General features: G+C 38.5%; 1 protein-coding gene across 1 annotated transcript in view; it reads right to left on the bottom strand.

Annotated features, from left to right (window-relative positions):
- Window positions 1-5,517: 5,517 nt before the first annotated feature.
- The window catches only part of il17ra1a (interleukin 17 receptor A1a), a 50,636-nt gene continuing 39,282 nt past the window's right edge, over window positions 5,518-16,871 (bottom strand). Inside the window, exons 10-13 of the mRNA XM_048548435.1 lie at window positions 15,087-15,125; window positions 10,307-10,411; window positions 8,327-8,356; window positions 5,518-7,368 (exon numbers count right to left, since the gene is read on the bottom strand). Coding sequence (XP_048404392.1) covers window positions 5,936-7,368; window positions 8,327-8,356; window positions 10,307-10,411; window positions 15,087-15,125 — 1,607 coding nt within the window. The 3' untranslated portion in view covers window positions 5,518-5,935. The remainder of the gene's footprint in view (window positions 7,369-8,326; window positions 8,357-10,306; window positions 10,412-15,086; window positions 15,126-16,871) is intronic.

Below are 16,871 nucleotides of genomic sequence, written 5' to 3'. Positions count from 1 at the left end.
TACGCCCACCCCAACAATCCTATTCTGTTGAGACCCTTCATATTAATGCAGTCACTTTATTTCAAGTCTCCAAGACTGAAAATTCGCATGCAGTTGATATTTCCACACACTTCCCATGCAAAGGCCATGTGGTCATGATCTGTGAGAATTCATCACTCCTTCTGGAGCTTATTGTCTCCTACCATTGTCTATGAGGTTACTACCTGGGGGGGAGGCAAAGGGCTAAATGTATTAGCGCTGGACATTTAATCCAAAAACCCAAATAATGTTCTGGGCATCTGGGTTTGAATTCTGCCATGGCACGTGGTGGAATTTGAATTCATTAACAAATAAATCTGGAATTATAAGTCCAATCATGATCATGAATCCACTGTTGATTGTGGGGTAAAAAGCCATTTGGTCCTTGAGGGAAAGAAACTGCCATCCTTACCTGGTCTGGCCTACACGTCACTCTAGACCCACAGTAATGTGGTTGACTTTTAACTGCCCTCTGGGCATTTAGGGATGGCCAATAAATGCTGCCTAGCCGACGATGCCCTCATCCCGTGAATGAATAAAACAAACCTCCTATTTAGAATTGCCTGCTACTTTTGTCATCATTCCCTCAGTGACCTAGTGCAATGAGCACTATTCTGGATTTGAGTTGCTTGCTTTGTCTAGAACTCCATGGATTTTTCCCTGATAAAATCTTCAATCATTACTGAACAAGCCCTCCCAGGACTGACCATGGCCCAACCCCCAGACTGACTTGCCAGGGGAAGCCTGATTCAGAACAGCCTAACCCCTGGACCGATGACCCCAAGGCAGCTGGAACTACCTGTAGTTTCCAGACTAGTTTACTCTTGACTTGCAGGATGTATCATGGCAGAGTTTTTGAACTCTAGTAGGACTAAATGCCTGACTGAATATGGCCAATGCGTGGAATGGAATTAGATGAGCTCTTTGACTGACCGTATTCCTCTTTCACCCCACTTAGGAGTTCTCCCCTTTAACTTTCACACACGGCCATTTTCAGCACATGCAATGTGTTTACAACGTTGACATTGACATTGAAGTAGTTTGGTGCATCACGACCACATGTCCACCCCTCTGGTTATTCACTTTTCCCCACCATCCACCTGACTGTCCCTTTGTACTAGAATAACAAAGAAGCCACAGAGGCTTGCAGTCTGTAACTGAGCATTGAAAACCCTCTGTGGTAAAATAGCTATGTGAGCCACACAGAAGCTGACAACCACCAAGTATGTGTAAAATGAGTGAAAACTAGGGAAGCAAGCTAAGAATCATGAGATGCATCCTATGCAGATGCGTGTATACTCACATACAAAGTGATTTGGCAGAGACATGCATGTTGCTGCTGCCCCTGAGCTCGAGAGTAAAATATTGAAGGTCTGAAATGGTATGTTGGTCTGAGATCAGGTGTGATGATATGTTGAGACTTGCATGATTGAGGGGTCAAGGAGGCTGGTGTGTTGCACCATGCAGGGACATTGTGCCAAAGACACAGTTGGTAGATAGCCAGAAGAAAATAATTGGTGAACTGTAGCCATCAAGTACCCACTCTTCCATGTGAGGAACTTTTACTGTCTAGTTGGGGAAGAAAAGGAGAATTGAAAGTGGTACATAAATGAGGTAGAATGGAGTTTTCATGAGATGCAAATATTTCCCCTTGTAACAAGTTTTAAAATAGTGGGTTTAGAATCTTAACGGGAAAATTGCAAGAAGTTTTCTCGATGTCAAGATTCCCATCTTTTCACTTTCTGTATTTTTCAGGATTTCTTGCTGTTGCTAACACCACACCAGGCAGGGAAAAGCTCTGCCTCTGGTGTTTGGAGCTGATATTAAAAGCAGGCATCTAGTAAGTGGATGAGTGAAACCTAGGGTCTAACTTTAAGATGATAAAGATTTACATCAGTTAATATAATTGTAAGGGCTACTAAAGAGCCGGAAAATCTTAGCAGAGCTCTCAAGATACATGGCCCATTGAATTTACACATATTTTGCAGAAGGATCATGAAACAGATGTGAGACTCTTCCTTAAAAGATTAAAGTTATCCAATGCTGAATGCTGCCAGGTTTGTCTAAAATAATAATGACCAACATAGTTGTAACCATGCTGCTGGCATTGATGAAGGGCAGGAATACGTGCCTATGTATATATACAACCAGTTTTACACTCTACAAATGGGTGAGAAGTGTACCAATGTCTAATGATCTATTATGTCATAAACAGCACCCTACTATATATCGATGTTTTACTGATAACTTTGGTGTTAAGGAAATTACCAGTGTGATTATTGAGAGAGTATTGTCCCCTACATATTTGGATAGGAGGACCTACTACAAAAGTAACTCCTATTTTCAAAAAGGGGAGACAGAAAGCAGGAAACATGCCAGTTAGCTTAACATCTGTTGTAGGGTAAATATTTGCAATTATTAATGAAGTTCTAACAGGGAATTTACAAACGTTTAAGATAATCAGGCAGAGTCAACATGGTTTTGTGAAGGGAAATCATGTTTAACAAATCTACTGGAAATCTTTGAGGAAGTAACATGCTGTGGATAGAAGAGAACTAGACTTCCAGAAGGCATTTGATATAGTACCACATCAAAGATTATTCTGAATATAAAAGTTTGTGGTATAAGAGTTGTCATATTGGCAGGGAGAGAAGAGTGACTGTGATAATGGGAACTGCAGATGCTGGAGAATCCGAGATAACGAAGTGTGGAGCTGGATGAACATAGCAGGCCAAGCAGCATCTCAGGAGCACAAAAGCTGACATTTCGGGCCTAGACCCTTCATCAGAGCTCTGATAAAGGGTCTAGGCCTGAAACGTCAGCTTTTGTGCTCCCGAGATGCTGTTTGGCCTACTGTGTTCATCCAGCTTCACACTTTATTATCTTGGATTCTCCAGCATCTGCAGTTCCCATTATCTCTGATACAAGAGCAGGGATATATTGCTGAGGCTGTATTATGCTCTGGTCAGACCACATTTAGAATATTTTGAGCAGTTTTGGGCCCCATATTGAAGAATGTACATGCTAGTCTTGGAGGTGGTCCAGAGAACGTTTACAAGAATGATTCTGCGGATGAAGGACTTGTCATATGAAGAATGGTTGAGGACGTTGGGTCAGTCTTCAATGGAGTTAAGAATGATGAGGAGGATCTCATTGAAACTTAGAAAATACTAAAATGCCTGGATAAAGCGGACATGGAGAAGATGTTTCTACTGGTAGGAGAAACGAGGCCACAGATTCTCTTCCAGGGCTACACTGCTGTCTATACATATGCTTCCTTCTTTTTCTTGGCCAAAACCTCTTTCTCTAGTTGTCCAGCATTGCCTACATCTACCAGCCTTGTCCTTCACCCTAACAGAAACATACTGTTCCCTGGACTCTTGTTATGTCAGGAACTTGTTACCACAGAAGGCTGTGAGAACTAAGAGGTAGAGTATACCTAAGGCAGAGATAGATAGGTTCTTGATTAGTAACAGGATCAAAGATTACCAAAAAGAGGCAGGAAAATGAAATTAAGAAATATATCAGCCATGATTTAATTGTGGTGTGGACTCAGTAGACCGAAAGGTCCAATTCTGCTCCTACATTCTATGGTCTTATGGTCTAAAACTCCACCTGTCTGTTTAGGTAATTACTTATTTAATCAAGCAATACTGCTAAAATATGAGGCTCCTTTCTGTCAGCCTACCAACAGCACCTCTGGTGTTCTGCAACATGTAATCATTAAAATCAATTTAACTAATGATGCAAATTAGTAAACAAACATAGCTAATGCTAATTTTAGTATTTGTGATACATTACAAACAGTTCACTGCATGATTATTATTACATTACTGAACATTCACTGAAATACCCTCAACAGTTCTGTTCAGATAAAATGATTCCCATCAATATTCTTCTTTCTCCCTCCTTTTCTTCTTTTTTTTAGAAAGGCAGGGCAGAATTCTAACCATGGCTTGCCATTTTCAACAAAACAGGAAGTGGATGCTACTTATGCTCTCATTTCCACGTAATTCTAATTAAAATGTGAACAGCCAATCATGTTCATGGAAGACATGAGCAGTTATAATCCACTGAAAAGTTTTCCCTGTAAAAAGAACATTACGAACAAACAAGGAAGCTGTTTATCAATGCCATAATTACACTGCTTAACTCCACTGCTATTGACAAGACATATTGAGAGGTCAAAGGTGGCACGAGTGTTTTCAAATTTAAATTTAACTTGTAACCATTTTACATTATATTGGTTTCACTTTGTCCACACATGCATCATTATTGTTGATTAAAATGAGAGTTAAATGCATTGACATACTTCATGGTTGCAGGGGAGGATAAGGAAGAATGTTTGATGATGGGAGTTATTTTATCTATACAGAACAGTTCAGGGTGTTCCTTTCTTTGCATGGGCATTAGGGACATTTGACAATTCATGAAGCAATAACTAATATTATGTTTTATTGTTCACTCTTTCTTCAATATTTATTTTCATGTCCAGTGTTATAGTAGCAATACATGGGACATGGTTGCACATGCAGACTTAGCTTCTCTCCCTTCTGCATGTTGTAAAGATCATGCTCAGTGGGAATTGATTAATTGTAGGTAAATTCAAAACCCTTGATGGGCTCTTCCTGCCAACAATGAGATAGACCATGTGGCCAATTCAAACACTGGTCCCTATTTTCTTAGTTTGACAATACCTAGCACCTCCCACCACACCTCCCCCCAGGTCATGTCACCTTTAAAAGATAAAAATGAACCAGGTGCCTCAAGAATCATGTGCACCACTGACTTCATCATAATAGTAGAACATAATTACAAAAAGTTTTAATGTCATCTGGCATGCAAATGCATTGCAAGTTATATAACCCATCATGGGATGCCACAAGTCCCTGACTTGCCACTAAAACACCAGAGTTGAATTTGAACCAGTTGTTGGGAAAGTGATATTCAATCTCCCATCTATTTCTGCTCCCCAGCTCACCACGCTTCCTGTTCAAGCATCAAGTATGACCTACCCTCCCACATCGCTACACATTTTTCCAGTTTCACTTATGCCTACTTTTCAAGACAGTAATCACAGGAGGTTAAAACACACACATTTTGTAATGTAAAATGCTGTGGCTTATTAAGAATTGAATAACTTGCACTCATTTAATCAAAGAACCTGACTCAAATTCACATTTCCATACACCAGTTTTTGTAACAGTAATAAAGTTCTCAGTCATGCATAATAATATTTTAGAATGAAAAGGTTTAGGAATCATAACCTTGGGGTTTTCACCAGAGGAAGAGGTCATAAATTCTGAAAGAACCTGCTACAAACTCATTGCTGTACTTGACAGAATAATCCTTTGGCATAATAAACTTGCTAGTGTTCAATAGCACTTTTACATCATGTTGCACATAATCACCCGAGTTGTAGAAAACTGTTCATAGTGTATAAAAGTTCTAGGGCATTCTCCAACTTGAATTCAAGTACAGTAATACAACACTTGCAGCTGGAGTCCAATATGGATTTATTTTAAAAAAGAAACATCATAAATTTACAGTTTGTAATTACATTGATTACCATACTTTAACAGCCATTATTGTCCTTTACAGATTGTACAGTGCTGAAATTCAGAGTGAAGCTTCTTACATAAGCAGAACTGTTTTCAATTTATTCTGAATCCATTCTTGGCTACAGATGACTTGTCTTAGAATGAAGTGTGTGCAAATATGAAGAGCATTTTAAATTACTTGTGTTGAAGTGATTTACCCAATGGTTCACATGTTGATTTTATATGACAGACATATGAAATGCAGGAAAAGTACATCAGCCTTGCTTCATTTTTTTGCAGAACTGACACTGACTATCCTGAGTCATTGAGCCAGCTTGTCCACAAGTCACATGCATGGTGCATAATTCATCTTCTATTCAATTACACATGCTTTCATTAAGTAAAGCCATCTGCAGACTTTTTAATTCATTTAGTGCTTCAGAAGAAGTGCTCACACCTACTGATGGGATTTCAACCGCTGAGAATGACTGTTTGGAGCTATAGCCTTCGTCTGAATCTATATTCTCTTTGTCAAGAACGAGAGATTGTGGACATCCTATAACTTCACTTTGCAAATCTGATGGCCTGGCTGAATACTGTGAAGACATTAAACCCTGAAGAAATAACATCTGCTGAAATTCTTCAAGTCTCTTCTTTACATCATGAGAAATACACGAGACTTGGTTACCATCTGAATGTACACCAATTTCATTCATTGTGATGTCATCTTCACAACTGTGCTGAGGAACATCTGACACATCATTCTTCAGCATCCAATCCTTTTGCAAGTGTGGCTCCCCTTCTGACTTGGGAAACTTAAAGTTGGTATAGTTTAACATACTCTGACTACAGCCAGATACTGACATGTTGCACAGTGGTTCCAGGGTATGTGTCACATTTAGAACTTGTGCATCTACTCCAATCAGATTTTGGGATAAACTGATATCTTGGGCTTTATGCTCAAAACCTACTGGATTTCTCACAAGTATCTCGTTACTTGATTTGACAATTTGCACTTCATTTACTGTACAACGAATATCATCAAAGGGTTTGTACTGCACAATGTTCTGTTTCATTGGCAGGTGCTCATTGTATTCATCAGCTAAGACTGGCTCAGCTTCTGCTTCCTCTGGGGACAGAACACATTCTTTCTCAAACCAGTCTGGTTGCTCTGTTTGCATCAATTTAAATTGTTCAATTGCATTTTTTAATTTTTTACCACATGGGTGATTGTGGTAATCATCCATTGTTATTCCTACCACACGGTAAGTTTTTCCTGGTTCGTGTTTCTCCAAATCCTGGACTCGGAAATATATTTCTTCAAATTGTTTCATCAGTTTGTATTTCACACCGATGTTAAATGGATCAGGCACATCCTCTTCACTGCTGATGTCATCAAAATATGCAACAATGTACTTCCCAAATGAAGCTGGCCGTTTGAAGTCTGGCAAAATCAGGTTCATGGCAGGAGTGAACATGTCACGCATTGGTGAACGTTCATCACTTTTTAACAAAATCTGGTTCCGTTCAATCCGCAGCATGGCTTCCCACTTCAGCCTTGTTCCACGCGAACATAAAATTATTATCTTGTCTGACTCACTTTTGTGCAACGTGAGCCAATTGATATGCCCAACTTCTGCGACCTTGTTAAGTTCTAAACAATCTAAAGTTACTTCAGTACCACAGGCAGTCATCAGGAATTGTGCAAATGCCAGGATAACATTCTTATAGAGTTCGTGGTCCAACGAATAAATTATCAGAACTTTCTTTTTCACTTGTGGAAGTTCTGGATGCGCAACCACTGGTTCATCTGGAACAAAAGTAGTTTCATTCATTCATATATAAACAGAAACAAAATTACACAATTTGTCAACTAGTTAAACAAAACTAGACTTTGAGTGAATTAAATTGCAGCTAGCTACATTGAACGAAGGTCAACAGGATAAACTTGGCAAAAAATACAGGGGCACTGAATATGAGGGGTTTAAAAGGCGTTTCATACAGGGACATAGATAATGGCCAGGAGTAAAGACCAGAACATTTGAAAATAAAACCAGTGTGACAAGAGAACACAAGTTAAAACTAGTGAAAGCCAAATTGAAGACTCATATTTAGAACTTCTATTCATAGTAATCAACAAGCAGCCTCCTAGTTATCAGATAACCTTTTACCAGGTAATCTGTTACCAGATAATGTCAAATTTTGTAATATTTGAGTTGAGCTGAATTTTTAAAAAAAATTTGTTTCTTTGTTTCCACTGTGTTCTTTCAGGGACAGTGCAGAACTGGTAATCTTCACTGCCAAGAAGACACGTTCTAAATTATCAATAGCAAAGAATTAAGTAGTATGACAGCCTCTTATTTACCTGGTACAAAGATTTTAAGTAAATATGTGTCAAATTCAAACATGGAGTCAAAGAGTGATGTACTCTTCATTTGAAGTGGGATTAGAGGCAGAGGGATATTGGACTAGGGCTGCAAATTCCAGTTATGATTTGAGTGACAATTTTAGTTTAGTTCTTTCTACACAGACATTAATCATGGAATTGTCTTTGTAATAATTACATCCTTTTGCTAGTGACTACAGTAGGTTCTCTGCGGAAGGGGAAATAAAAACTGAAGCAGGATAAGCCTATACAAGTAGTTTCCTTTACAAATGTGAGAACAGGAATTTACTGAGAATACCAAGATGAAATATGCACAAATACAATCATTCTGTTCCATATATTACTTATATGAAGTTTGTTAATTTTGATTTATTTAACTTACCAAATGGGAGTTTAGGCAGCAACTTTATTTCTAAGAGATAGAAAAGATAATTACAATTCTTAATATCAAAGAACTTAGTGAGAACTGTTGTTTTAAAAAGCAGATTGTCGAGATTTGTCACTCCAAATGAAAATAATTTCTCCCTCAATCCATTGTTAACTGTTCAGTTGTTATCTGAGGAACAATGTTCTAACACAGGTTCTATGCGCATTATAGAATGTATTCTTTGACTAAATGATAGACTGTCATATTGTGGCATCAAGCATTGTACTTTTTTGAAAGTTCAAAATGGTGAGAAATGGGAGAAGGCAAGGATGGACACACAAAAAAAAAACAAACAGAGAAACATTTACTTGATTCCATGGGATGACTCAATACTCTAAGACAAGGAGATGCTGATTGAGAAGTAATTGATATCAATAATGAGTTTAGTCAGCAAACAAATGTGCGCCAGAGAAACTGAAGAGATCTGGCAACACCTGTGGAAAAGGAAAGTGCAAGTAAAGAACAGTCACACTGGACTTGAATGGTTAACTCCTTTCTCTCTCCATAGATGCTGTCAGATTCTATTGAGTTTCTCTAGTACTTTGTTATTATTTCAGGCTTCCAGCATCTGTAGTATTTTGCTCTTTGTTTAAAGCAACTTATCTTTAACTGTTACTGGCTGTACCATAACCTAGTACCAACCTATAGTTTGATGCTTTGGCTCATCCAACGTCACACAGCCTCTGAAGCCTTGTTTCAGCAACTTGGATCATTTAATAGAATGCAAATGCATTTCAAATCCACAACTACAAAACTACAATTGTAGCATTTACATTCATTAAGTAACCAAAATTTTTTTACATGCATTTTTCAAGGTATATAAAGAAATATTTTGTTTTGTGGCATGCTAACACATTTGCACAACTGGAGAATGTGAAATGGCCATCCAGTCAATAACCTCCCAAGTTGATAAATGGGGTACCTCTCACAACAGATCTCAGTGGAGGTCAATGTGACATATTCCATGGCCACAACTGTACTGCAGGTGTAGTGTAAATGCAGTTTAAGATTGAAATAATACCAGCCAGAAACAGGCAGAAAGCCAAAAGAACTGCGGATTCTGGAGAACAGAAACAAAAACAAAAACAAAAATTGCTGGAAAATCACAGCAGGTCTCGCAGGATCTATGGAGAGAAATCCATTAAAGTTTTAGGTCCAGTAATCCGATTTAAGATAGACCAAGGCAGTCAGTCCACATCATTCACAAACTAACTTTGACCTCTCATCTTGTTTAAAGTTTTTTTTTGTATATTATCATGATACTTTCATATTCAGTTAAATATTTGCGTGTTATGTCCTTCCCTTAATCATACGCTGTGAAATAAATACTCCACCCTAATCAAGGGGGCTGGCATACTGCTAGCTTATCGCCATAAACTTTGGAAAATCTGCATGGGCAACTCTCTTTCTTTCATTAAAAAGGCGCTGTATACTTCTGTTTCAACTCCTTTCCAGTTCTGAAACCGGTGACATGCTAATTGGTCAGAAACTGGACAAAATGTACAGGCCACTATTTCACCTAAGCTAAATTATTCAGGCAAGATTTTAAGAAGTTATTATTTTTACTCACCTCAAGGTCTCCATGCCCTAAGGACAGGATCGAGGCTCACTCCTACACCAGTGAAATGAGCCAGAGCAGTGAATCCTTCATCCTGCATTATGCATGACCCTTCATTAAATCTATCCACAGTACTGGACACAGAGGATTCTATATGTGCCAAGAACTGGATTTCAAATCTCTGAACTTGAGCAGGCCCTAACTGGATGCTAGGGGTACAAGACAGGAGGGGTGGGGTGTTGGTTCGGTGGGATTGAAGGACTCTATGCAAGTGGATGGAAAGAAGTCAACATGATAAAAGGAGAAAACTGTTGTATCAATAAGAAAAATATAAAGTAAACGTGAAAATTCTCTGATTACAATAAGACATTCCTTACCATTTTGTTTGGATTTTATCTGTACCCAAATGATACAGACGAAGATTAAAAGGAAGACCAAAACACCAATGGCAGCATAGAAACCAGTTCGCTCAACTGACCCTCCTGCAATTAACAGAACAGAAGTTAAATTTCCCAACTTATACAGTGTAATACCATCAAAAAGTCTGGACCTACTGACTTTATATCATGTCATTCAGTGCATGCATATTTCAAAAGCTGTTCCTATCCATAAGAAGCTTCACTGCACCATCCACCAGAGTTGGGTGGGTAGAATCATAGTACACGTAAGTAATATTGTATTTAATCTTTGGATTTCTGCAGCATAGGACATGAGCAGCTCCCAGGAATTACAAGTATGTTTCAGAGATCTCAAGGATAGCTCATATCTGAATAAGACAGCTGGCAAAAATCAGTAAGATAACCTTCTTGTTATTGGATTTGAGAAGTAACTTTAGTCAGAATTCATGAAGAGTTGAAAGAAATAATTTTTTTTAAAAAATCGATTCAGATGATATTTCATGGTTGAAAGTAAGCACACCAACAAAGAGTTTTAAATGAACAACAATAAAAGTTACCACTGAAAATTAAAATATGATCTTAGAGCAATGACCTAGTTGGATTAAACTCCCTGAAGATAGATCGATACTTTTCCATAAAAATTATTTATATATATTTAGAGATCCCAAGATCTGGAATATCAGTTAGATCACCTCCATATAGAAATCCCTCATGTGGATAGACAGCGATGGTTTGGGGTTTCTCAGCTGTGAATGAGAACTTTCTTAATATATTTCCAGTCCAAGAAAAAAAAGCAATGCTGCATCTAGTTCTCAAAAATTAAGTGAGGCAAATGCGCAGAATGTTTCACTGCGAGAACTATGAGAAACAATGATCATAATATTCAGAGCAGTTCTGGAAAAGGAGAAATAAAGGCAAGATATTCAACTGGAGGAAGGCTAGTTTCAGATGAGTTGAAAAATGACCCTGGCCCAAATGAACTGAAATCAGAAGGTGGCCGTATTAAAAAAAAGTGACGTGCAATGAAAGGTCTTCAAAAGGGATGTCAAGTATGGACAAGGCAAATTCCCACAATGACGAAAGGCATGGGATTGGAAGCTGAAGTACTCCAGTGACTGAAAATATAGGAAAGGAAGGCTTATGATAAATACCAGATTTATAATTTGGGAGAGAACCAAGCTGAATAGGAAAAGGTGTGAGACATTTAAAAAATATACAGATAAGAGATGTGTACAAGAACAAATTAGCAGGCAACATAAAAAGAAACTTAAAGGCTTCTCTAAATGTTATGAATAATAAGGGTAGTCAGAGAAAAAGGAGGTTCGTGTAGGAACCAAAAAGGACTTAATATTGTGGAGTCACAGGACACAGTCAGCATTCCTTTTTTTAAAAACAAAGAACAAATTCCTAACAAGCCCACACCCACACTCTTAAAAGCACCCCACCTCGACTCATTGTCCCTAGCCTATCCCCATATCCCTGCATTTTCCCATGGCTAATCCACTTAACCTAAACATCCCTAGACTCAATAAGCAATTTAGCATGGCCAGTCCCCTGATCTGCACATCTTTGGACTACAGGAGGAAACCACAGCACCCAGAGGATACCCATGCGGACATGGGGAGAATGTGCAAACTCCACACAGACAGGCACCTGAGGCCGGAATCAAACCTGGATCCCTGGTGCTGCCCCGTTTTGTGAAGAGAGATGTAATAAGTGCTACAGTAAGGTGGTGGTGGTGGAAAAACTAGACAGGATCAAAATAAAAAAAGCATTTGATAGAATGTCAATGCTCAAAATAAAAATGTCACATTGTCTAGATCGAATTCCTAGGTTGCAAACTGTGGAGGTAACTGCAATCTTTCAAAATGGGAGTCGTGCTAGACAACTGGAGGATTTGTATGGATATATTAGTTCAAAAAAAAAAGGGGGAAAGTCAAACTCTATGAACAAAGGATAGTCAACCTAATTAGAGAAATTTAGTTAGCATTTGTAAAACTTTGTTAATAATGAACAATCACAATTGGGGAAAGCAAATTAGGTTCCACTAAATTAGATACGTTGTGAGTAAATCACCATAAATTACTCTTAATCCAGCTACTTAAGAAATCTGACATATTACCAGATGCTAAAACAATGATTTAAAAACTTTATTTCACGCAGCTACCAAAATAAGACCCCTCAACTAAGCAATTAAGTGTCCGAACCAAACTTGGCTAACACCCAATTAGTGATGGAATTTAGCTACGATTCCAATCAACCGTGTGTGTCTGTCCAGGATTCAGATCCTTGTACAGCGTCATTTTTCAAAGTTGTGTTAATGAAGGTTTCATTTAGTTGAATTCTTATATAGATTTTTCACCCTTCAAGTTTGGGGTGCGACAGGATGAATGGTTTTTAAATGCTTTCATCCACAACCTTGTAAGCCAGCAATTTGCCTTCTTATCAGAAGAAGCTTATTTGTTCCGGGTCACATTTGGCATTGATTGCATATTTGAAGTCACAGCTTTCCTGCAATTAACTCCTTAATTTCTTCCGCAGGTCATCCTTGTATTATAAAGTAGCCAGCCGTCAAACACACCAATTTTGTTCAGGTAGCTTCAACTCACTCTTTTCCCATATTTGACCAACACCTGTAAAAAGTTTGTCCCTGTCCCTTCATGGCTAATTCAAGACAGAGTTTTTGCTGATTCCTTCATGCATAACAGTTCGTCTTTGTTGATTCTTTCAATCTATGGACAGTTAAAGTTCTGAAGTTCACAGTATCATGTTCTTTGGTGATATCATGGAGAAGACTCGTGAGTATAGTGTGATTAAGTTTGTGCATATAGATTTTCAAAAGGTGTTTGAAAAATTACTGCACAACAGATTTGTTATCAAAATTGAAGCATATGCGATTAAAGAGGCAATGACTGCATGGATACAAAATTGGCCAAAAGGAACAGAAAGCAGAGAGTTTTAATGAACGATTAGTTTTCAGTCTTACGGGAAATGAACAATGGTGTTCCCAGCTATCTTTTTGATACACAATTAATAACCTGAATTTTATTATTCAAAGCATAACATTTCAAAGTTTAGAGGTGACTGAACTTGAAAACAGACTAAACATTGGAGGAGGATTACAATAGACTTCAAATTACACAAGGTGTCCTGGTAAAGTGGACTGACATATGGCAGATAAAATTTAACACAGAAATATGAAATTAATCATTTTGCGTTGAAGAATGAGGATTGGAAATATAATGTAATGGTACAATTATAAAGGGATGGAGAGATCTTGGGTATACAAACGTGTCTATGAAGGTGATAGGACAAGTTAAGATGGCTGTTAGAAAATGTACAAAAACACTTTTATTAATAGAGGCACAAAATAAGAGACATATGTTAAGCCTTTACAAAATAGGTTTGATGCTGGGCACTATGGTTTTGGATATCAAGACCCTAGAGAGGGTGCTGATGAGATGTATTAGAATAATATTTGTGTCATACAAGGTGTATGATTTCATGTTTTCACAGCATTTAGTCTGGATTTTAGGATTCTGCGCTAGTGGTATGTGGGCTTTGTGTATGTGGAGACTCAATTGTAACTATTTCTGTAGCCATGGTGATTTATTTTAAGAAAAGTACAGGAGAAAAAGTTATTGGAGGCTAATGAGAATTAGTTTACAATGGAAGTGTTTTACAAGCTCAGTAAACTATACATTAGACATCAGGTTTCAGTTCTAAAGGTTATGGAAATTATGGCAACTTGATAGATCCTTAGATCGAAAGATCTATAGTGAAAGAACAGGGCAGATCAGGTTAAATGAATAGCTCTTCCAAAAATATATCTGTACCGCCCTATTCTATGGATCCTAATTTTAACTTTGCAGTATCTCCATTACTGAGATTTGAAGAACAGGATTTGTGTACAACTTTCAAGCCCATCTATTACTGATATTATTATTCTTAAAGCTCTTCAGATGGTTTGAGGTAACGTGCAATCACTACTATTTCATGTTCAATAGAGTAAAGCACAGATTAAAATAAGACAATGTGCTAAAATTAGGCATATGCCGCCTAAATCCTCAAATCATACTTCTGTCATTTCCTGTCTTGTTGAATCTACTGCTCTACTGAGGCATCTCTTCCTTCACCATAATTTTTTAAACTCATCTAAATCTGCTGCCATATCACCATCCTGGTGCCCTGTATTTCACGTAATTTCTCATCCTCATCTTTAAGCATCCTTGTGGTCTCACTGCGCTCCCCGCCTACAACTTGCCATGGATAGAATTGACCCTGTGCTCTTCCATCATTAGAGTGGACCTATAAATTAACAATTCAGTGATATTTGCTCTGTCACTGCCTTCCCTGAAGGTGTAACAAAACAAAAAAGAAGATATTTTAGAGGAGTGACCAAAAGCTTCATCAAACAGCAGATTTGGATGAAGGGGTGAGGAAGAAAAACCCTCTTCACAAATGCCATCTCTCCCCTTCCACTAAAACTCTCCAATTCTCTGATTCTCATCTTTTGTACTTTCCCTGCCTAATGTTGTTACAGGCCATTATAGAGTAAATAAAACATGCCACACAGTCTGAAATCTGTAACGTGCCATCATGATTCCTACTCAGATCAGTTAAATTTAATCTGTGTATCAGTCCGTTTCACCAGTCCGTCTTGTGTCCTCTGAAGTATTATCACTTACAACAATTAAACGTTAGTCTTAGGTCCATTCATTAACAAACACATTCAAACTAGTAGCTCTTTGAAACTCACCTGGAGTTGATGGTGTTGGTAATTCTGGTGGATTTGCTTCTGAAAGGAGAGTACAAACAAACAATATAGAAACTTACACAGAAATCTCAAATGACAGATCAGCACTGCTGGAATTGGACTTTCAGCTTGAAATCTTGACTCATGCTGCTGGAGCTGAACATTTCACTTGCAAGACTGTCCCCAATAGACAGTACCAACCTGCATTTGTACAGCATCTTTAGAGAAAGAAGAAGAAAAAAAAATCGCAAGGCAACTTTTCTTTCTTTGTCCTTTTATAGGATTCCTTTGTAGCATTTCATGACCATCTCTAATTGTCCTTGAACCGAGTGGCTTGCAAGGCCACTTCAGAGGGCAGTCAAGAATCAAAGACATTGCTGCAGATCTACAGTCAAATGTGGGGCAGTCCAAGTAAGGTTGACAGATTTCATTCACTAAATTTAGTGAACAATATAGCACCATTATGGAGACTAGAACTTTACTCCAGATGTATTAATGGAGTAAACTCCAACAACTTGCCATGGATAGAATTGACCCTGCAATCTTCCATCATTAGACTGGACCTATAAATTAACATTTCAGTGATATCTGCACTGTCATCGCCTTCCCAGAAGGTGTAACAAAACAAAATGGAAGAGATTTTAGAGGAGCGACCAACAGCTTACTCAAACAGCAGATTTGAATGAAGGGGTGCAGAAGAAAAAGACGCATTGAGGCGCAGTGGAGCTTATGGGATACAATTTCAAGAGGGCATAAAAATGGAGTGAAAACTCTGCCACCATTGATACAAAAGACCAGAATCAGAGAAATGGAGATTTCCTGTGGCAGAGTAGGGTGGCAGTTGTCAAGTGGGGCTAGTTAGGGAAGGATGAGACCACAACAATGCTTAAAAATAAGGATACACAACGTAGGGACACCAGGATAATCAGTAAGCAGGTTTTGGGATGATAATGTATGTGATGGCAATTTTGGACTATTTAAAATTTATAGTGGAGGATGGGAGGCTATCCAATAGAAAAGTGAAATAATAAGGTCAGGAAGTGGCAAAGACATGGAGAGTAGCAGGTGAGTTGAAAACCCTGTGACAGGCAGTCAACATGACCAGTCAGCATTATTTAAAAAGAGTGGGTGACGTGAGGAATCTCTTTCAGGCAGTAAACACCACTGAAAGGAGTAGGTGAACAGGAGACCGTGTGACAGGCAGTTAGCATTATCCAGAGGACTGGGTGAGGTCAGGACAATAGAAAAATAGAAATTAGAGGAGGCGGCCATTTGGCCCTTCAAGCCTGTTTCACCAAATAATATGATCATGGTGGGTCATCTAACTTTTGCCCCGTACCCTTTGATCTCTTTTTTTTGCCAAGAACTCTATCTCTTTCTTGACAACAATATTTTGGTCTCACTCACTGTGGCAGACAATTCCAGAGACCCACCTCTCTCTGGGTGAAGAACATTCTCCTCTTCTCAGTCCTGCATGATCTACCTCACATCCTTAGACCGTGACCCTCATTTCCCAGTTATCGGGAACTGCATATACCTTGTCAATTGCTTTCCAGAATTTTACAGGTTTCCATGAGATCAGCGCTCCCCAAAAATTCCAAACTGCAACAAAGAAAGTCCTGACTGATCCAGGCTCTTTTCATGCATTAATGCTGCCATCCCAAGAATCAGTGTGGTAAAACTGTGCCGCACTCTGCTCATAGCCATGAGATAGCTCATCCCTCCTGAGATAAGGAGACTGACAAATGTGTGAAAGGCCATTTTTGCATTAGTAGAGGGGTCAATAAC

This window comes from Stegostoma tigrinum, chromosome 18 (assembly GCF_030684315.1).
Source record: "Stegostoma tigrinum isolate sSteTig4 chromosome 18, sSteTig4.hap1, whole genome shotgun sequence".
Classification (NCBI taxonomy): domain Eukaryota; kingdom Metazoa; phylum Chordata; class Chondrichthyes; order Orectolobiformes; family Stegostomatidae; genus Stegostoma; species Stegostoma tigrinum.
This window is presented reverse-complemented; position numbering and strand designations above follow the sequence as displayed.